This window comes from Urocampus carinirostris, chromosome 3, assembly GCF_059441175.1.
Source record: "Urocampus carinirostris isolate Australia breed hairy pipefish chromosome 3, RoL_Ucar_1.0, whole genome shotgun sequence".
Taxonomy (NCBI): Eukaryota; Metazoa; Chordata; class Actinopteri; order Syngnathiformes; family Syngnathidae; genus Urocampus; species Urocampus carinirostris.
Genome location: NC_142351.1, coordinates 64530109 through 64550552, shown reverse-complemented (window position 1 = coordinate 64550552; position 20444 = coordinate 64530109). Strand labels below are relative to the sequence as shown.

The 20444-nt window shown below is 37.8% G+C and overlaps 1 protein-coding gene across 4 annotated transcripts in view; it reads right to left on the bottom strand.

Moving 5' to 3' along the window:
- The window catches only part of LOC148370451 (myosin-binding protein H-like), a 195285-nt gene that overhangs the window by 4427 nt on the left and 170414 nt on the right, over window positions 1-20444 (bottom strand). For 3 of the 4 annotated variants that reach the window (XM_088332979.1, XM_088332980.1, XM_088332982.1), the window contains 10 exons: window positions 18809-19004; window positions 17149-17238; window positions 17033-17089; window positions 15904-16038; window positions 14553-14720; window positions 7573-7661; window positions 7304-7499; window positions 4766-4905; window positions 3489-3648; window positions 1856-1992 (listed from right to left, as the gene is read on the bottom strand). In XM_088332979.1, the coding sequence (XP_088189105.1) occupies window positions 1856-1992; window positions 3489-3648; window positions 4766-4905; window positions 7304-7499; window positions 7573-7661; window positions 14553-14720; window positions 15904-16038; window positions 17033-17089; window positions 17149-17238; window positions 18809-19004 (1368 nt within the window). Of the gene's footprint in view, window positions 1-1855; window positions 1993-3488; window positions 3649-4765; window positions 4906-7303; window positions 7500-7572; window positions 7662-14552; window positions 14721-15903; window positions 16039-17032; window positions 17090-17148; window positions 17239-18808; window positions 19019-20444 lie in introns of all 4 variants that reach the window. The other variant, XM_088332981.1, reaches the window with a different exon arrangement.

Sequence of the window (20444 nt, the reverse complement as noted above, 5' to 3'; positions counted from 1 at the left end):
CGTTGTCTTGAGTTCAGAAGTGGCTTGACCATGGGAATACGGCTATTGTAGCCCATTTCCCGGACACGTCTGTGAACTGTGGCTTTTGATACCTGGACTCCAGCTTCAACCCACTGTCTTTGAAGCTCCCCCAAATTCTGGAAGCGGCTCTTCTTCACAATTTTGTTAAGGCTGCGGTCATCTCTCTTGGTTGTGCAGCGTTTCCGGCCACATTTTTCCCTTCCAACAGACTTTTTGTGGATATGCTTCGAAACTGCACTCTGTGAACAGCCTGCTCTTTGAGAAATTTATTTTTGTGTCTTACCCTCCTGATGGAGGGTATCAATTATGGTCCTCTGGACAGCAGTCGGATCAGCAGTCTTCCCCATACTTGTGATTTAGTTTACTGAACCAAGCTGAGTGTTTTTAAGGCTCAGGAATCCCTCGCAAGGTGTTTCGAGTTAATTAGATAATTCAGGTGATTAGTTGAATAGCCTAGTTGTATACTTTTTCATGATATTCTAATATTTTGAGATAGGATTTTTGAGTTTTCTTAAGCTGTAAGCCAAATTGATTTGATTTTTGATTGATTTGGATTTACTTACATATGCCAAGCCAAATTCAGCAATATTAAAATAATAAAAGGCTTGAAATAGTTCAGTTGATGTGTAATGAATCCAGAATGTATGACATTTTTGTTTTTTTTAATTTCATTACAGAAAACTTTATCACATTATTCTAATTTTCTGAGACAGTCCTGTAATTATAATCCCTGCTGAGAGTTGCTCATGTGAAATAGCATCTCTGTCTGGAGCTGTAACATACATCACGTACGCATTTCAAAACTTCAAAAGTTTGTGAGCCTTTTTGCTTGCACATGGTGAATAAAAATATTATTTGCAAACTTTGCAAAGCAGACCATGTCTATCATGGCAGTACCTCAGTGATGCACATACATTTAAAAAGAAAGCATGCCAGGCAGTTGAACAAAACAGAATCTGACACACCATAAGATTCAGGGTAACATTCAAGGTTGGTATGGCAATGTACATTTTATATACGTATATTTCGCAATTGATCCTTTGATCGTGACGTCACGTTGCATTCCTTGTAAGTATGAGTGGAGTTGAATGAGCAGGTGAGAAGAAACAAATACCAATTACTACCACAGAATTTTTTCGATGGTGATATTTGTGCTGTGCGGGGGACAGTGCAAACCGGCAAGGTTCTAATCCGAATTTTGCTAAAAGTGAGGTAAAAGCACACAGGCGCGTTGGGAAAAAGAGCAAGAGGGTTCTTTAAACTCAGTTGGACATTGTTACCTTCTGTCTCAATTACTGCAATGTGCTATTCTCTGGTCTCCTATTATCTAGCATTTAAAGCCTGCAGGTTGTACAAAATGCTGCAGCGAGGCTTTTAAATATGAAAAGAATGTTTGATCACATTAACCCGATTTTGGCTGACCTGGCACTGGTTAGTTTAAGATGTGATTTTTAGGTTCTGTTGGTATATATATATATATATATATATATATATATATATAAAAATGTTGCATGGACTTACCCCGTCATATCTCTTGGCTTTAATACCCCCTATGTTCCTGCTTGGAGCCTTCGCCGGAAAAATGCTGGTCTACTAGTGATCCAAAGAGCCAAGAACAAAACCGCGTTTCAAGACTGTTCTACATTTGGGCCCTCATATAGGTTTAAGATCGGAGGATGGTGTCACAACAGTCTGTACAGCCCTTTAAGACTTTTTGTGATTAAGGGCTATATAAATAAACATGACTTGACATAATAGAGAAAATATTTAGCAAACTTTTATTAAGGACTGATGTACCCACCATTAAAGCGTAAAAGAAAGAAATGGGTCTGACCTTAGGACTCCCTCGAACAGAGCACAGCAGCTTGGTGGTGTAACCGACGGTGGCGGCCCTGTTGCTGAGCTGCGTTGTGAATTTAGGCGCCTCGCTGAAGTCATGCTCGGGATATTCTGGCGGCTTGTAGACAATGCCTAACGCCGGATAAAAAAAAGAACCAATAGCACATTGTGACAACAACATTAATAATTTCCCCCCACATGATTCATTAAGAGATGACCATAAAGCCAGGCAAACACAGAGGTTTTAATCTATGCTTGTATTACTTCTTGTTTAGATCATTGTAATTCCATGCTCACCGGACTCCCCAAAAACAATATTGAAAGCCTGTAGCGGGTGCAAAATTCAGCAGCACATGTGCTGACAGGGGCTGGGTATTTCATCAACTTTTTTATACAGAACTTTGAGCTGCATTTTGGTGAAAAATATATTTTGATCATAAATTCAAAATATGTACCAATGTATTGAGCAACAAAACAATATTTAGTACAATTACAACTTGGTAACAATACAAAAAACACTTTTGGGACGTTCAAATTGAAGTAGCTAAGTAGTGTTGGCTTAAGTATTGCTTTTCCTATATCTCTGTAAACATTGAGGTTAAACAAAAATAGATTTTTTTAATTAAATCAAAAAGTGAATAAAGCAATAAAATAAAAATAAGGGAGTAGAAATAAATTCTAATAAATACAAAAAAATCATTATGATATAATAAATGAAATACAATAAAACAATTAACAAAATAAAAATAAGTAAATACAAAAGTAACATATAAAACAAAGTGAAACGACAAAAACAAAATATAAAAAACGTGATTAAAAAACAACTCTATGATAAAATGACTGAGTATAAAAAATATGAATACAATTTCAAAAAAAGAATTAAGTAATAGATTACAAAAAAGTGAATATAAAAAGAAAATAGAAATGAATAATAGAAATGAAATAAAATAAAAATAAGCGAATTAAAAAAACACCAAAAAATGTAAAACAACGGAATTGAACAAAAAAAGCTAATGAAAATAACAATTAAAAATAGAAAATAAAATATACAAATGAAATACAATATGAAAGATTAAAATTAAAAAAAATTGGATAGAAAAAACATCAAGTTAACATGTATAAAATAAATGGGAAACATTTTTAAAAATAATTAAATATAAAATGCAATGAAAATGGGTAAATAAAAAATAAATATAAGATAATAAAATAAAATGGAAGAAAATAAACTAGCTAATGATAACAAATTCAAATAGTTGCACCCAGTATGTTTTTGGATTTTTCGAAGTATAATTTGGGAAAAAAATATATTTTTTTTCTTTTAATTGAATTTTATCGAAAAACCAAAATAGCAAGTCTGTGTAGACAAAATAAAGCATTTCTGTGCGGAGTAAAATAAAAACTGTACACTAGTAAAAATATACTGCGTTGTTATTCATTTAAACATTTGCTTGGATTACTTTTGCAGCATTATCTGGGGACTTTAAACCTACTCTAGCGGTAGCTGTTGTCAGCTCGTATTTAAAAAGGTGTGAAGGGCTTCTGTGACACTGGCGTCTACAAAGGTCGACAAATTCCCACTTCCCACAAGCCATGACAACTGTAGCACCGGCCGAGGGTGCAGAAAATACCCGTTTTCTGGATGGTGGCCACGTCCTTGGTGACAGCACTCATCTTGCTGACGCCAACTTTGTTGACGGAAAACACTCTGAAGGCGTAAGAGTTGCCCATGATGAGGTCCGAGATGGTGGCAGTCAGCCTGTGGTAGTGCTCCAGCACTGTGAACCACTCCTGAAGCGTCCAACAGATGCACCGTCACAATCGCAATTATTTTCACGTGAAATAGCAGTGTTTCCCATAGTATTGATTCACTGGTAGGTAGACAGTTTTTGGCATGCTCCCTTTAAATAAAATTGTGTACAATTTACATTCAAACTCATCAATCTAATGCATTTTTAAAGTAAAATCAAGAAGCTAGATATATGATGAATGTGTGCCCTTTTAGACTATTGAATCATAAATATACTAGTTATGAAAGGCAATGCTACAGAAAAAAGCATGGTAAACGAGACGAAGTTTAATGAAAGAGAAGTATTCTTGTCATGTAATTAGACTAAGGATAACTAGTGTTCATCTGATGTCTATTCGGTACTATTTTAAGGTATTGTTTCAGCGAGTAAACAGAGCAAGCACCATTTTAAAATTAAATTAAATGTAACACTCATACTAGTGATTTGGTGATACTGTATTTTTCAGGCTATGAGGCTTTCCAGACTATACTTTGCAAGTAGCCACAAAAATTCATAATTAAGGTGGAAAAAACATAAATAGGAGAATAAGTCGCATTCTCGGAGGAAATTTATTTGATAAAATGCAACACCAAAACCATAAATGTCATCTTGAAGGGCAATTTAAAATAAACATAAAATTGAGAACATGGTATGCAGTACTGAACTCACTTAACACGTTCGTGCAAATCATATACACGCTTGTTAGCAACAATGTAACATAGATTAAAAGTTCTTCAGATAACTCTAGCCTAAATAACATGCTTACCAAACTATCAGCTTCACTCCAAACCACTAAATTGAATGAAATATTCATCCTCACTGTCACTTTCACCAGTAAACAACTCCTCCAATTTGGGAAGATCACAATAAGCTGCTTTGCTTCCTCTTTCCGTAGGTTGAAATTATCAACACAGGCCTAGAGAGCCCACTTGCAATTGAGAGTGAAAAAAACACGTGAAGTGATATACAGTACCGGCTATAAAAAAATGAAAACCTAATTATATAGGACTGTGTTTATAATTTCACATACAAGTCTCACCAGAATTCATGTCGCACCCATGGCCAAACTATGAAAAAAACCCTGCAACTTATAGTCTGGAAAATATGGTAGTTCCTACCCCGGTCTTCTTGTCGGCCTTCTGGACAATGTAGCCGGTTATCTCGGTGTTGCCGTTGTCCTTGGGGGGCGTCCATTCCAGCGCGGCGTTAAAACCCCAGCAGTCCACCAGCTTTGTACTGCTGGGAGGACCGGGCAGCTCTGCAAAGACGTATTGCAATAGAAAATATTTTGATTTATTTTTCGGGTCGGTGGTTTGGTGATTGATTATTCTGTTTTTAATTATAGGAAATGCAAAGGAGATTCCATAAGATGCCAGTTGACGAATATTGCGTACTGTTGTTCGTTGTTATGATACTAAATTCTTATGTTCTTGTAATAAAACAGCTTGTTTTTGAGAAGACGGAGGTCGATTATTTATTCACTATTTTATTGTTTCTTACTTTTTTTCAATGACTTAATTAATTTTTAATGACTGAAAGATGTTTGTATGTGGTTGTTGGTGGCTATGGAGAGCGATAAAACACTCTTGCAGCTTAGCACCCCCAAAGCTCTCTACCTAAAACGGCCACTGGGCGTGAATATTATAGCCTTTAACTACATTGGGTCGCAGTCAGCCAAACTCATAGAGACAACAACTGCTTTTTTTGTTTTAATCATGCCAGTAAATACCTTCATCCCACACTGGTTCTACATTATAACTAATATTGAATATTTAAGTCATCACAACAGAATAGAAGGTATGAGCAATCATTTTCTTTGGTGATACCTGATCATGGTGCCGTGCATGCAAAAATAAAACTTAAAATGAGAAAAATGATGTAATTTAGCAGATGCTAGTTTTAATGCACAAATGGAAAAAAGCACCTATTACGCTATGAGAAAAAAAACTATCACGCATCAACAAATACAGAGCTACTTTGGATTAAGATCTAAAAAAATAATTCTTCGAATAAATGATAAAAATAAATAATAATAATAAAATCAAACTAAATTGTTTTTACAAAAACATACTTAAAGCATAAAAGAAAATTGAAATAAATAAGAATGAATTAATACTATATACATATTCTCATCTCATCTCATTAGCCGTACCGCTTATCCTCAGTAGGGTCGCGGGGGGCTGGAGCCCATCCCAGCAATCATCGGGCAGTGGGCAGGGGACACCCTGAACTGGTTGCCAGCCAATCGCAGGGCACACAGGGACAGACAACTCATTCGCTCATTCACACCTATTGTTTAATAATAAATAGATTTAAAAAAGCACAAAATAGTTCATTTTTATTTTACTCATTTTAAGCATTTAGATTTTTATATGGCTAAAAATATTTGTTTAATTTAATGGTAAAATAACAATTAAAAGCAATTATTTTTTCATTTTTACAATAAGTATTCCAAGCTTTAAACAAAAAAAAAAAATCATTTTGAGTTAATTTTTATTTTGCTAATTGTTGGCCTGAAGAGGGATAGGAGCCACCAGGCTGTACTTGCCCAAGACAGAAATGGTGCCCCTACAATCCAAGTAGTTAAGGCATCCAAAAAAAAACCACCTTTTTTTCTCGAGTATAGTATTTATTATTCTGATGAAAATATTTATTAAAATAAATCATAAAATAACTCAACAACTGAATACATTAATATTGGTATCTCCCCAAAAAATATTGCATAAAAAAAAAGAAAGAGACAAGTCAAAAGAAGAGTCTACAAAGAGGAACTGGGTCGTCCAATGTTCGCTGCAACGATGTCCGTCTTCAGGTTTAGGGGGTTAAAAAAAAACAAAACCTTGGATGCATGGCCTGCCAGAACATGCACTATTCCATGAGTGGGATCAGAAATTAATGGGGAAAATACAAATACTAATGGGATCATGTCATAAACATGTTTAATGACGAATACCTGGAATATAAAAATATCACAACCTTTTTTATGTAGAAAGATTTTGAAAACCCATGGGGTCATTTTTGACCCCACTTATGCATCTAAGCGTTAAAATCTTCATATGTCTAGATAGGTCTGATGCAACTGAACATTTTGAGTGGTTGGAAGTCAAACATTATTCATAGATGACAAAGTTATCACACTTCTAAGTTACGTCCAAATAATGTACACCGACATGCATTGTGCAAGGTTTTTGGGGGAACAGCTATTGACAAAAAAAAAATATGGAGTAAAAAATGTTCACCACTTTTTTTCTGCATATGTATATAAAGTTCAGTTAGTTTTCTTTATAGTCATTTTATGATGTTTATTGTCCAAAAGGCTGGGGGTAGAAATAAATAAATGAGAACTATAAGTGTATGGGTGGGTCTGATACCACTGAAAATTTTGAGGGGTTGGAAGTCAAAATATATTCATAAATGACTGATTCATCTCACTTTAATTTCAAGTCCAAATAATGTACACTGACATTGTGTCACCAAAAAAATGCATGCCACGAGGGTTAACCATGTTCGCCTAATGTGAACAAATCAACCACACATACTGACAAGGCATGTATATTCTTCATCCTCTGAGAAGAATGACCAATCTGATTGTATGATTGCATGTCTGTATTTCACTCTTTATAATAATAGAGGCATTTCCTTCATGTATGACTCACCAACAATCTGAAGGGTGACAGTGGCTTTGTCCTCAAAACAGTCCACTTTCACAGTCATCTCATAAACACCCGAGTCCTCCCTTTGAGCGCTGCGGATAAAGAGGATGCTGTCCTTGTCACTATTTCTGATGTTGACCCTCTTTAGGTCCAAAGGTTGACCATCTTTCAGCCATGACACACAAGGTTTGGGCTTGCCCTGAGGAAGTTGAGGGAAAGCCAGGTCACAAATTTTGGGACGAGGTCTCCAAAATCTCTGCATGGTGACTCACCAGAAACGGAATGACCAGGTTGATTTGTTCCCCGACTTGTTTGATGAATTTAGTGCGGAGGTTGCGAGGGATTTTGATCTTGGGCCGGTCTGAAACACAAAAGTCGCACGAGTTTCTCTTCAATTTTCTGTCGTAGCCAGGTATGTGTTCACGATGTGGGGGTCATGGGGTGTGAAAATAACACTTTGACACCTCCTATTTGCATCGCGGGGGCAGGTGCAAAGACATGATGATGCAAGTTCACTGTAAAACTTTGTTTATAGCTTCATGATGCAATTATGACATCATTTAAGGCAGGGGTCTGTAAACCTTTAAGAAAGCGGGCCAGATTTGGTAAGCTTAGAATATGTGGGGGCCACCTATTTAGCCAGGCATTCATTGAACATTTTTAAATGAATTCCCCCTCCGTGAAAGGTTGGCAGCACTTAGCGATCACCATCGCAACCTCGTAGCATGCCTCATACCCGTTTTTACGTGATTTAAAGTGTCTCGTCAAAAAGCGCTGGTGTGCCGTTGAAACAGCTCCCAGTTACCTCATCTTTTCAGCATTTTTTTCCAGTTAGCTTTTTGAAGTCAGCATTTTTCATCTGATAGTACCTCTTGATATTACGTATATTATTTTAAAACAGCCACAGTTTCTTGGTAAATAAGGCAGACACAGTTGTTTTGTATTACGGTAAAGAAATACTACAATTTCCACTTGTCCTGGAAGCTGTGGCCTTCACAGTCAACTTACCATTTTTTTGGGCTAAGATTCTCAGAGAAAGCTAAGGGCAAGGTAGGCAAAGGGCTACTGCAATCATCTGGTGAAATGGTGATTTTCTTTTTGTACACATTTATTTTATACTGCGGTCAACATTACTGGCAGGCCACATATTATTAAGTTTATGGCAGAGGCCGTAGGCCAGTAAAAATTTGATCATGGGCCATAACTGGCCCAAACTTTAAAATGAGTTAAAAATTAAATGAGTTGAGATCAAAACTATCTAAGATCAAAATGACAAGAGTTGACATTAAAAATTAGAAAGTCATCAAAATGAGATGAGTCAAGATTAAAATGAAAGAATATAAAAATGAGACGAGTTGAGAATAAAATGAGAAGGCAAAATCAAAATACGAGATCAAGTAAACAGAGATTAAAATCAGATCAAAATCAGACGAAACAAGATCGAAATAAGATAAAAGGAGAAAAAATTCGATTAGAAAAGAATTCGATGAGTTTAAAATCAGATAAAAAGTGACCAATAAGATGAATCTAGATTGAAATCAGATGACTTAACTTTAAGATGGTCTCATTTTGATCTCAAGATGAGAGAAATTTAAAATAAAATGAGGCAAGATTAAACTGAAATAAATTTGAGAAAGAAATTATATTCAAAATAAGACAAGATTAAAATTAAAATTAGATGAGACACCATTAAAATGAGGCAAAAATGAGAGAAATTAAAATAAGATCAAGATAAAACAAGATTGCAATTAGATCAAAATGAGCTCGGATTAGAACAAGTTAAGATATAATTGAGTTAAGATTAAAAAGGGCTGGGATCGAAAATAGATTAAATGAGATAGATGGATATGATTTAAAAATATGGGAATAAAAAAACATAAAAATCCCTAAATACGTATGTATATGTATCTAGATGTATGGTATTCCTTTATAAATAAGACCAAACATGCCTCCTTAATATAGTGAGATTCCACAGAGAAGATCACGCTCAAAATAATTTTGGAGATGGACAAGTCTTGCTTAGGCCAGCGTCATGACATCTGAGAAAACTCGGCATTTAAAAAGAATTATATCAGAACTATACAGGACAATATAAGAAGAAGAAATCTGAAGAGCTGACGAGATAAAAAAAGACAGGTTGCCGGTGGGTCACCGCCTTCCCAACATGTTGAGTTCTCACCATCCTGCCTGTCAATCTCCTCAGCCTCATTCGCACCTCCCCTCAACAAAGTTGTCTCGTCGTCCTTTCTTTAAAATTTGACAGCTGAGATTTCAACCGGGCGAGCCTCATCTCCGCTTTTGGCCGAGTTGCTAATCCACGCTAATCCTGCCATTTGCCGCACACCCAGGCCGGTTTGTAACTGTTTGCTCCTGGACTTTTTCAATCACGAACGTGTGTGGGGCGAGGACACCATGCTCAATTTAACTGCCGTCGATCCGTCAATTAGGATCACCTTTCGCATGATCGCATTTCATCACTAAACTTTCTTGTTTGTCTGTGGATATTTCGAGCCCTGGCAGGAAATGCGCTCGGAGACCAGTGAGCCAGCCCGCGGAGACCAAGAGAGGGATGCGTTTACAGAGGGACCTCGGTTATCGTGGTTAATGGGGACCAAAACCACCCGTGATAAGTAAAAATCCGCGAAGTAGCGGTGCACCTTAAAAAATGCTTAAAAAAAAAACATATATTTTTAAAAATTATTTTATTTTATTATTATTATTTTTTAGACCTGCGAAGCTCTGAACCCGCGAACGTGGAACCACATAGTAGGGACGCCCCTTCAAAAATGCTTAATTTTTTTTTTTTTTTTAAATAAAAAATATTTTATCCTATTATTATTTTTTTTTAGACCTGCGAAGCTCTGAACCCGCAGACATGGAACCACACAGTAGCGACGCCCCTTCAAAAATGCTTAAAAATAAATAAATAAATATATATATATATTTTTAAATTATTTTATTCTATTATTATTTTTTAGACCTGCAAAGCTCTGAACCCGCGAACATGGAACCACGAAGTAGCGACGCCCCTTCAAAATTGCTTAAAAAAATACATATATATATTTTATTTTATTATTATTATTTTTTAGGGCCGCGAAGCTCTGAATCCGCGAACGTCGAAGAGCGAAGTAGCGAGGTCCCACTGTACTGGATCATCAAAGCGAGAAAAAAAATATTGAAACTAGAATGGCTGTGCGCTGTTAGAACATCAAACGCAAAAGCATTTTTGGGTGGCGTTTTCCCTTTTTATATATATATATATATATATATACATACCGTATTTTCCGCACTATAAGGCGCACCTAAGTCTTAATTTTTTTCAAAAGCTGACCATGCGCCTTATAATACAGTCCGCCTTATATATGGCTCAATATTAAATCGCAAGGTCTCGCAACTTACGCAACAGCTGCCGACTCGATTTCCCCCCGAACGTGGAGTAGTCCGCGGTGTATGCTGGGATTTATATACCGGCGTTTCATTGGCTAACCAATGTGTCAATCATCATTTGAATCGATCGCTATTGGCTGAAGTTATTCGGAGCCTCGGATTGGCTAGAGGGCCAAAACAAACACTGCAATTGGCCGAAAAAGATGTGTCAATCATTTGTTAAATCGATCGCTATTGGCTGAAGTTATTCGGAGCTTCAGATTGGCTAGAGGGCCAAAACTAACTCTGCAATTGGCCGAAAAAGATGTGTCAATCATCTGTTAAATCGATTGCTATTGGCTGAAGTCTTTCGGATCCTCGGTTAGGCTAGAGGGCCAAAACAAACCCTGCAATTGGCCGAAAAAGATGGCTGAATAGCAAGCTTGCTAAACTGCGCCATAAAGAAACATGTTTCATTAGTCTGTATTTGTAAACATTTTACTCTCCTGGATTTACTACACTCACGGTTGTAAGAAGACCATGATTGCGTATCATTATTGAACGTGAGAACTTAGGTGAGCTATGCGGCTTTATATTTTCCCGGTATCTTGTTTTAGAACGATCTTGATGTTGCTGAGATGAGTTGAGTGAATTAAACTCAATTCCAAGTGTTTATTGTAATATGCACAGTAAAGTTGCGAGCGAAAAAGAAAATAGAAACTAAGGAATGGTTGGCATTTCTTGAATCCCAAGACTTTAACCTTCCGAATGATATTTGGAACGATGCATTTGAGTGACATCGGACGGACACCGCATCCGCACGTGTCTACGACACGTATTTGCTTCTTTGCAAGATTTGGGAATGTTAAGGGGGTAATAAGTTTGACTGAATCATCTGACTGTTTTGTCGACGTTCCCATTGTAGCGCCTTATAATTCGGTGCGCCTTATCTATGGAAGATATAGGACCAAAAACTATTTTTTGGGGGTGCGCCCTATAACCCGGTGCGCCCTATAGTGCGGAAACTACGGTATATATATATATATATATATGGTAGCACGGCGGCGCAGTGGTTAGCGCGTGTGCGGCACAGTTCTAAGGTCTTGGAAACCTCCTGTGTGGGTTCAAATCCAGCTACCGGACTTCCTGTGCGGAGTTTGTATGTTCTCCCCGTGCTTGCGTGGGTTTCCTCCGGGCACACCGGTTTCTTCCCACATTCCAAAGACATGCATTTCAGGTGAATTGGGCTCCAGCACCTCCACGACCCTACTGAGGATAAGCGGTGCAGCTAATGAGATGAGATGAGATATATATATGGTAGGCGGGCAGCACGGCAGCTCAGCGGCACAGTTTTGAGGTAATGGGATAAAACCTTCCTGTGTGGAGTTGACATGTTCTCCCCGTGCTTGCACGGGTTTACTCCGGGCACTCCGGTTTCCTCCCACATTCCAAAACCATGCATGTCAGGTTAATTGGCCGGTCCAAATTGTCTCTAGGTGTGAATGAGCGAGTGAGTTGTCTGTCTCTGTGTGCCCTACGACTGGCTGGCAACCAGTTCAGGGTGTCACCTGCCAACTGCCTGAAGACGGCTGGGATGGGCTCCAGCACCCCCGCGACCCTACTGAGGATAAGCGGTGCAGATAATGGATGGATAAATGGATATTTACCACTGAGCGACTGCCTTTCCAGCAGCTCCCCCTGTTATCTCTCACTTTTTGTGATTTATTGTTTTATTGTCTGCTTCTATCTTCGGTGTTTTTCTTCCCGTTTGACAACTAAACATTTGGATTACTTTCTATCCTATGGACATGGGTTTTAGCGCACAAAAATGCAGTTATTCGAGGATTCAACTCCTTGCCCTGAAGAATTCTCGTGCCGGCGTGATGAGGAGCCTATCGTGGAAGAAGAGCTGGAGCTAGCTAAGCGGCTAGCGGCGTTATAAGTCTTGGTACCGTCCGTAATAATGGTAAATGTGAACTCACTACCAAATAAGACCAACGAGTGCTGGTGGAAAACATCGAAGCGCACAGGGAGCGCAGTTGCGGTGTTTTGCGGAAATGTTGCTCACGTTTAGCACCCCGGACGCTAACGTGTAGCCACCCGGAGCTACCCAGAGCTATCTGGCTTCAGCGCCACTATACAGTACATGAAAGCCTGCGGGAATCGGAGAGGAGGCGGACTCGCTAACATGAGGTGGTGTATCCCTGAACACAAAGAAAAGATTTCCATCTGCCGCAGGGATGTCGAACTTTTGGACTAGCGTGTGACGTCATCCACTCCGCTACAAGCACCCCTAGGGCATCATGTTAATCTGTTAATAAACAACAAGGTAGACTGCTGGAGTGTGAATTTCCCTACGGGGATGAATAAAATATCTATCTATCTATATATAGGCGGTACGGCTGCGGCACAGTTCTGGGGTCATAGGATCAAATACAGCTACCAGCCTTCCAATGCAGAGTTTGCAAGTTCTCCCCGTGCTTGCGTGGGTTTTCTCCGGGCACCCCGGTTTCCTCCCACATTACAAAAAATATGCATGTCAGGATAATTGGCCGGTCCAAATTGTCCCTTGGTGTGAATGAGCAAGTGAGTTTTCTGTCTCTGTGTCCCCTGCCCACTGCTCCAAGAAAGCGAAGATGGGCTCCAGCAACCACGCGACCCTACTGAGGATATGCGGTGCACGAAATGGATGGGTATGTGTATATATATATATATATATATATATATATATATATATATATATATATAGAGGTAAAATCTGTAAGATCGGGCTTAAAAGAACCCGACCCGGCCCGAGTTGCTGGTATATAAACCTGAACTGCCCGAACCCAACTGATTCACTTGCTTTGATAAACGAGCCCGAAATAAACCCAAAGCTATAATTTGTCGCCAAAGTAAACACGAAGCTTCACCTCAGCTTTGCGTACTTCAGCACCTAACTGTGCGTTTCGGCTGGGTTTACTTGGGGCCCCCGTCCCTGAAATCAAGTGTGCACTGCATGTGCAGCTCCAAAATGAACGGTTTAGCGCTGAAATACCGTATTTGGTCTGCCGAAATGATAGATAGATAGATAGATAGATAGATAGATGGATGAAAAATAAAATCAATAGTTATCGATTCTAACATTACTTGTTAGTTGTCCGTTTATTGTAAATTTTGACGTACAGCATTTAAAAATGGTAACTTAAGGGTGAATGGTAGTGTGGGCGTATAAAGTAAGGCGCATCATTATGCGTGAGCGGGGATGTGAGTTGGAGTTCAGTGTGTTCAATAAACGGTTCGCGACATTGACACTCTCCAAAGATACCGTAAGTGTTTACTTGTAATTTTCTTCAACGGGGAGCAATCCAGGACCCTCTCAAAAAGACACACTACAAAATAGTATGCTGGGATTTTGGGTTAAATGACGATGTATAAGCATGTTGGGTTTGATCAAATTTGATTTTATTATGTCTTCTTAGGCTGGTTTAGTGTTTTAATTAAGTCAAATCATGTTTATTTGTATAGCCCTTAATCACAAAACGTCTCACAGGGCTGTACAGACTACACAACCTTAGATGAATTACAGTAAATTAGATAGATAGATAGATACTTTATTCATCTTTGAAATTGATTTAGATCGAATGACCGTATACCATAAACGACAACCACAAATGCAAAGCAATTTTTAAGTTAAGCAAAATTGTATCACAAGTCCCGCCACACAAGCTGCCCCCTAAGTTTTAACAGATGTGACTTGCTTTAGAACAAACTTGGGTTTATTCCTAGACAGCAGTAAACGGACACCTAGCAGGTATAATTTTAAGTGAAAGCTTTCTAATAATAATATAACCTGCTTCATAATTTATTTTCTTTAAAAGTCGAGCACTTAGCGTTAGTTACTCACCAACCACCTCGCGAATTAGCACGGCCTCTGCGAGAATTGCCGGTTGGCTGCGGCCGTCAGCATTAACAGCTACCACGCGCACCAAAAGAAGGTTGCCTGCCGCCAGGTCTTTGATGCAGAGGCGAGTGGCTGGTGTTGGGGTCTCGTTGGCTGCCACCCAGTCAGTAGCTGTGGTCAAAATTGATCAAAAAAGGGTTTGAATCAATCAAATGATAGCCAATTGCTTTTTAATTGTGCAAAAACAAATCAATCAAAAGTAATCAATTATTACTGTAAATATGGATAAAACACTTTTCGTTTTTACCAAAAAAGTTTGGGTGCACATTATATACGAGGTTTTACAGTAGTATATTGACATGTTTTTGCAATGGTTGATCAGTCTAAGCAAAATATTTAATGCAACTGGACTCAAAGTGCACCAAATCCTAACTACTGGACTACCAGAGGTACAGGTTAGATAAAAAGGCATACAATTTTAATCACATCGTTTTACAATATCAGAGACAAATGTTAGAGAAGAGAGAAAACAGAAAATTGTCCTGAAAGATATTCCCTTAACCACTCGTGTTGTAGGGGCACCATTTCATGTGGTGTGTCTTGGGCAAGTACACTTGTGGTGGCACCCATACCTCTCCAGGCCAACATATAAATAAAAAAATAAAAAAACACTACAAAACACAAAGGAAACAACTCAAAATGAATGGCATCTAAATGAATTGAAATAAATCAACAAATATGATAATAATAATAATTAAATAATTAAACCTCCCAATTACTCCAATGTGCACTAGGGCCTCTACGGGAACTGTGGTGTGCACAAACATTTACAAAATCATAAAAGGAGCCCAAGAAGGAGGTAATTTTTTTTAAGTAACTTGATATTCATAAATCTTTAAGTATTGATATATGAACAAGAATTTTTTTGTCATTTGAAGGTCTATTTTATACTAATGGTTAAGTGTTTTTCATCACATGATAAAATTGATTAAGTTAAGAACAGACATGGTTAACAGCTGACCAAGCAGATTGTGATTGTTTATTCAGTACTATTAATACACCCTTTCATTGTGTAACATATATAGATTGATTTTGATATCAGCAACACCAATCTAGTCAATAACACCAAATTTGAAAAGACGGATTGTCGAAAACTTTATTTTTTACGCAAGTTTCTTTAGGACAGTTATATAACACAACATCCTTTGTGGATCAGTCCGGCTAAGTTAGGGCAGACATAACTCTGCATTTTCCACAATTAAGTCTACTGTACATTGTTGCATTTAAATAATTTGGTTTTGTGTTTCCTTTTACAGAAAACACCAACTGCGGTGTAGCTTTCAACTCAACTTACTTCCATCTTTGCAGTACTCAACCGTGTAGCCATCCAGGCCGGATTCTCCGATGGTCTCTGGCACCTTCCACTTGACGGTGAGGCTCACATCACTAACATCCTCCACAGATAGGTCCAATGGAGAACTAGCAGTAACTGAAAACGTCAAGATTGCACCTCGAATCAATCGCAAATTGTAAAATCCTGACATGTTTAAGTGCAGTAGACCCCCGCAATACTACATTAAGCCGTTCCGAGGTAAAGATACTATAAGGCGGGAGATAAAAACCTTTGATACTGTAATTGGCAAATGTGTTCCAAAACCCTGTTATCCCAGGTTAAAACATTACTATAACAAAATACTAAATAGTAAGTACTACTTGTATGTAATACACATGAATAGGAATAAATAACATAAATAATCATACATGTAAAGGAAAGCTGACATCTAGTTTACCATTGATGTGACGAGCTGGTAATGTGGAGTTATTGGGTGGATGCACAGTGGGAGGAGAAGGCAGATTCAAATTAAGACTCATTTTGAAATTTACATGTTTGGGGATTAAAAAAGTGTGTCACGTTAATAACCAACATATTGTTAAAAACTGTTCTTATCGTTGATTGGTTACAGCCATATTCCATAGCAAAATTAAACAATTCCTGTGCATCTATGTATTTCTTCATAATCACAACCTTTGTTTCCAATATCATCACGTCTTTGCTTTTCCTTTTAATGTCACTGCTAGCCCTGGGACCCATAGCTGAACAAATTGAAGTTTGTAAGGAAATTTGGGAGGGAAATCAGCCAATTACATATCGGTATTTTTATGACACCGTGACCCAAACCAATAGCAGACCAGCATCCAATATGACATCTTCCATTAGCAGACAGAATTTCTAGATACATATGCACAAACACTGCACAGTTCCTATTTTTAATTTTTATTATTAAATATATTTTTGGTCAGCAGGGAGAATTTGTTTATGTGATATGGTGGGAAAAATACTGCAATGCAGTGGCCACAAAAAACATATTCTACATCGTAATGCAAAGACATTGTCAGCGAGGGACACCGTCACCTGTGGGTTTACTATATTTCATGGAAATATTTGCGGAAGGAAGTACTGTAACTCTAGATAATTTCCCCACCTGCGACAGTTGGAGGCTTGGGGTCTTTGGGTGTTTCCTCAGATGGAGGTGGAGCTTCTGCAAGAGAAATTTGAAATCAGGGATTTGTTGGATTAAGCTCTGCCTCTTTTGTTTACCTTCTGCAGATAAATCTGGACATGCCACAGCCACACCGACTTCAGGGGTTAACTCAACTTCTGGCGCGAAAACAAGATTGGACAAAGAATCTGTGTAAAATAAATAAATAAATTGAGAGGGTTACCTTTGTTAAATCTTCACATCTTGATTTATCATTTTGGGTGGGTGCATCCTTAAACTGCTAGGGTAATAGGGGCACCATTTCCTGTGGTGGTGTGTGGGCAATTACAGCCTGGTGGCGCCCATCCCTCTCCAGGGTAACAAATGTTTCCTCCCGGTCTCAAACAGGGCGAATGTGCTAACCACTGCACTACTAAAACAATTCAGACGTGTTATATTGAAATCAGGGCAACAAATACATCTTGATAATGTTTGTGGGTCAAAAATAACCCACTTAGGGTTATGGTGAAGTAATTACTCTGACACGAAAAGTCAGAAAACTTTTGACATCAATTAAGGACAGACACACTTTTATTATTCAAGTTTTTTTTTGGGTACTTCTAGCTTGACACACAATGCCAAAGTACAATAATAAAATACATTGTAAAAAATATAAATATTTTAAACCGATAAAGAATTCAATTAATCAAAAATAAGTCAAAACATTTTAAAAATAAATCATAATATTTATTGAAAATAAAATAATTAATTATTCTGAAAAAAACTAACTAACTAACTAACTAATAATGAATTACTTAAGAAAAAATAAATTAATAAGAAAAACAAATACATACAAAAAAAAATAATACAAATAAATTAATACAAATAAATAATTAATGCATTCATCCATCCATTATCTGCACCACTTATCCTCAATAAGGTTGCGGGGGTGCTGGAGCCCATCCCAGCTATCTTCATGCAGTGGGCAGGGGACACCCTGAACTGCCAGCCAGTCGCAGGGCACACAGAGACAGACAATGCGCTCGCTCATTCACACCTAGGTACAATATGGACCGTCCATTTAACCTGACATGCATGTTTTTGGAATGAGGAAGAAAACCGGAGTGCCCGGCGGAAATCCACGCAAGCACCGGGAGAACATGCCAACTCCACACAGGAGGTTCGATCTCATGACTTCAGAACTGTGCCGCACACGCACTAACCACTGCGCTGCCGTGCTGCCAAATTAATGTATTCAGATAAAGACACGTAATTCTCAATAAATACAAAAACAAAAATACGCAATAAAAACATAAATTATGTTATTTGACTATTCTTATAACCACTAACCTAAATTTTGAAGACAATTATTAAGAATATGTACAGAAAGATATAACAAAATACATGTACAATATAACATGTTAAACTACATAAATAAACACGTTTGGAAAAAAATATGGTGTAAGATTTTTTTGCATTTTGTAAGGGAAAATACGACAGTTTGTAAGGGCATTGACAGGTATGAAGAAATACATAGAGAATAAAAAATACAAACATTTAAAAGAGAAGAGTATAAAATAACTCAGCATTAGGGCACCACAAGAAATGCCATTTTTTTAATAAAATGTATTATTAGAACACATCCAATTTCTAGGACATTATAATCTGCTGTCCAAAACATTGTAAAAACGTTCTAATGACAACGGTTAAAATTAACATATTTAAGTTTAAATTATGATGTCATTTCCATTTCCGACATTTGACAACCTTCCACAGTACCTAGCTCACTTAGGTCTGTATCCGGACCGTCCTCCACCGGGCCAGCAGGTGACACTCCATTCTCCGCCACAGAAGTCATCTCCAATGGAGCAAATTCGGGTTCTGCGGATAGCGGCTCAAGTTCTGGCGCCTTGTCGGTGGCCTTCATGGTGAGAGGCTTCTTAATGGGTGCGGGCGTGCCTGGCATTGTGCAGTCCTGTGAATAAAGTCCTTTTGAGGGTTATTTATAAGGCGTGATGAGCTGTGGGGGACTTTACTCCACCCATCTCTGAGTTCACTTGGAAGAGCCCTCCCAGTTAGGACTGTTTGTTGACCATTTGGGATTTTAGCTCCTTAATTGGGGAACAATTTTTAAAATGTAACCCAACAGGTAAGAGGACACTCAGCCAAAACTAAAGTAGCACCAGTAGAAAATCCAATTAACTACAGTAGACCTCTGCGATACGGCAACCCCTCTTTTTGACATTTTCCCTTTACATTTGAGTTTTAAAAGCGCCGACCAATCAGAGGCAAGTTTTAATAATAGCACAAGCCAATAACCGCGATTCAATGTTTGCAAGCACCACACTATGCCACACCCACCGTGTGAGCTCATTGAGTGTCATGGCGGACTCCATAAACATAGTCCCAGAGTCAACGAACGAGAAGGAAACGAAGCTTGCAACGAAGAACAGCAGTACATAACTTGTTTGGACCCATTTTGGTTTTGACAAAGTGGACATGGAACAGAAGAAAACGCCCGTTGCAGAAAATTGCTTTCTCGTAGTCGCTAGGTCCAGAGGAAACACAAGTAATTTGTACCAGGACCTTAAATATTATCACATAATAAAATAAACGGCATGTCAAAAAGGATTACAAGTAAAAGACGAAGAAGGTGCATCAGAGAGGTAAACCTACCTCCATCAAAGCAGCAATTGCGCCCATCACATAGTACGAAAAAAGTTCGCAAAGCACAAAGAAATAACCAATGCTGTGACTCGAGCTATAAATGTCTAATGGTATCCAACGCCAAAACTGTATCATCGATTAGAGGGAACACTTTTTATTCATGCAAGTTAATAAGTGAAATGTTATAACAAGAGTAATAAATAGTTGTAGCAGTAGTGTTAATAAGTTAGCAGGAATGGTGGGTTTGAATTAATACTTGAATACATTTCTTGCACTGATGAACATGCTGCAGTAGCACATGGTAAATTATATTACACTAACTGCAGACATGTCATGTTTACAGCCTTAAAAGTATGTGTGCTATTTTAGTGTGCAATGTTTACCATATTATAATGTGCACAATTTATTTTTGTTAGTGTTCACTTTGTTTGGTGTGGGTTATTTTAAGTGCGTACATTTCATCTTTTATACTGTGCAAATGAGTTCTTTATTTCCTTTTTTCAAATGTTATTTATGTTATGTTAGAGGTTAATTTTTTTTGGTCATGAAGACTTGTCAAAATAAATAATTGGAATGTTATTTTGTGATGTTTTATTTTGAAAATTGTCTTCACCACTACAGTATTTTAATGAGCTTGAAGTGCTATCTAGTGCATTTCATAGGTGGGTAGCTACTTCTAGCGATTGAAGAATCGAAAAGTAAAAAATGGTCAAGTGTTGAGTGTTAACAAAAACAAAATTAACACAAA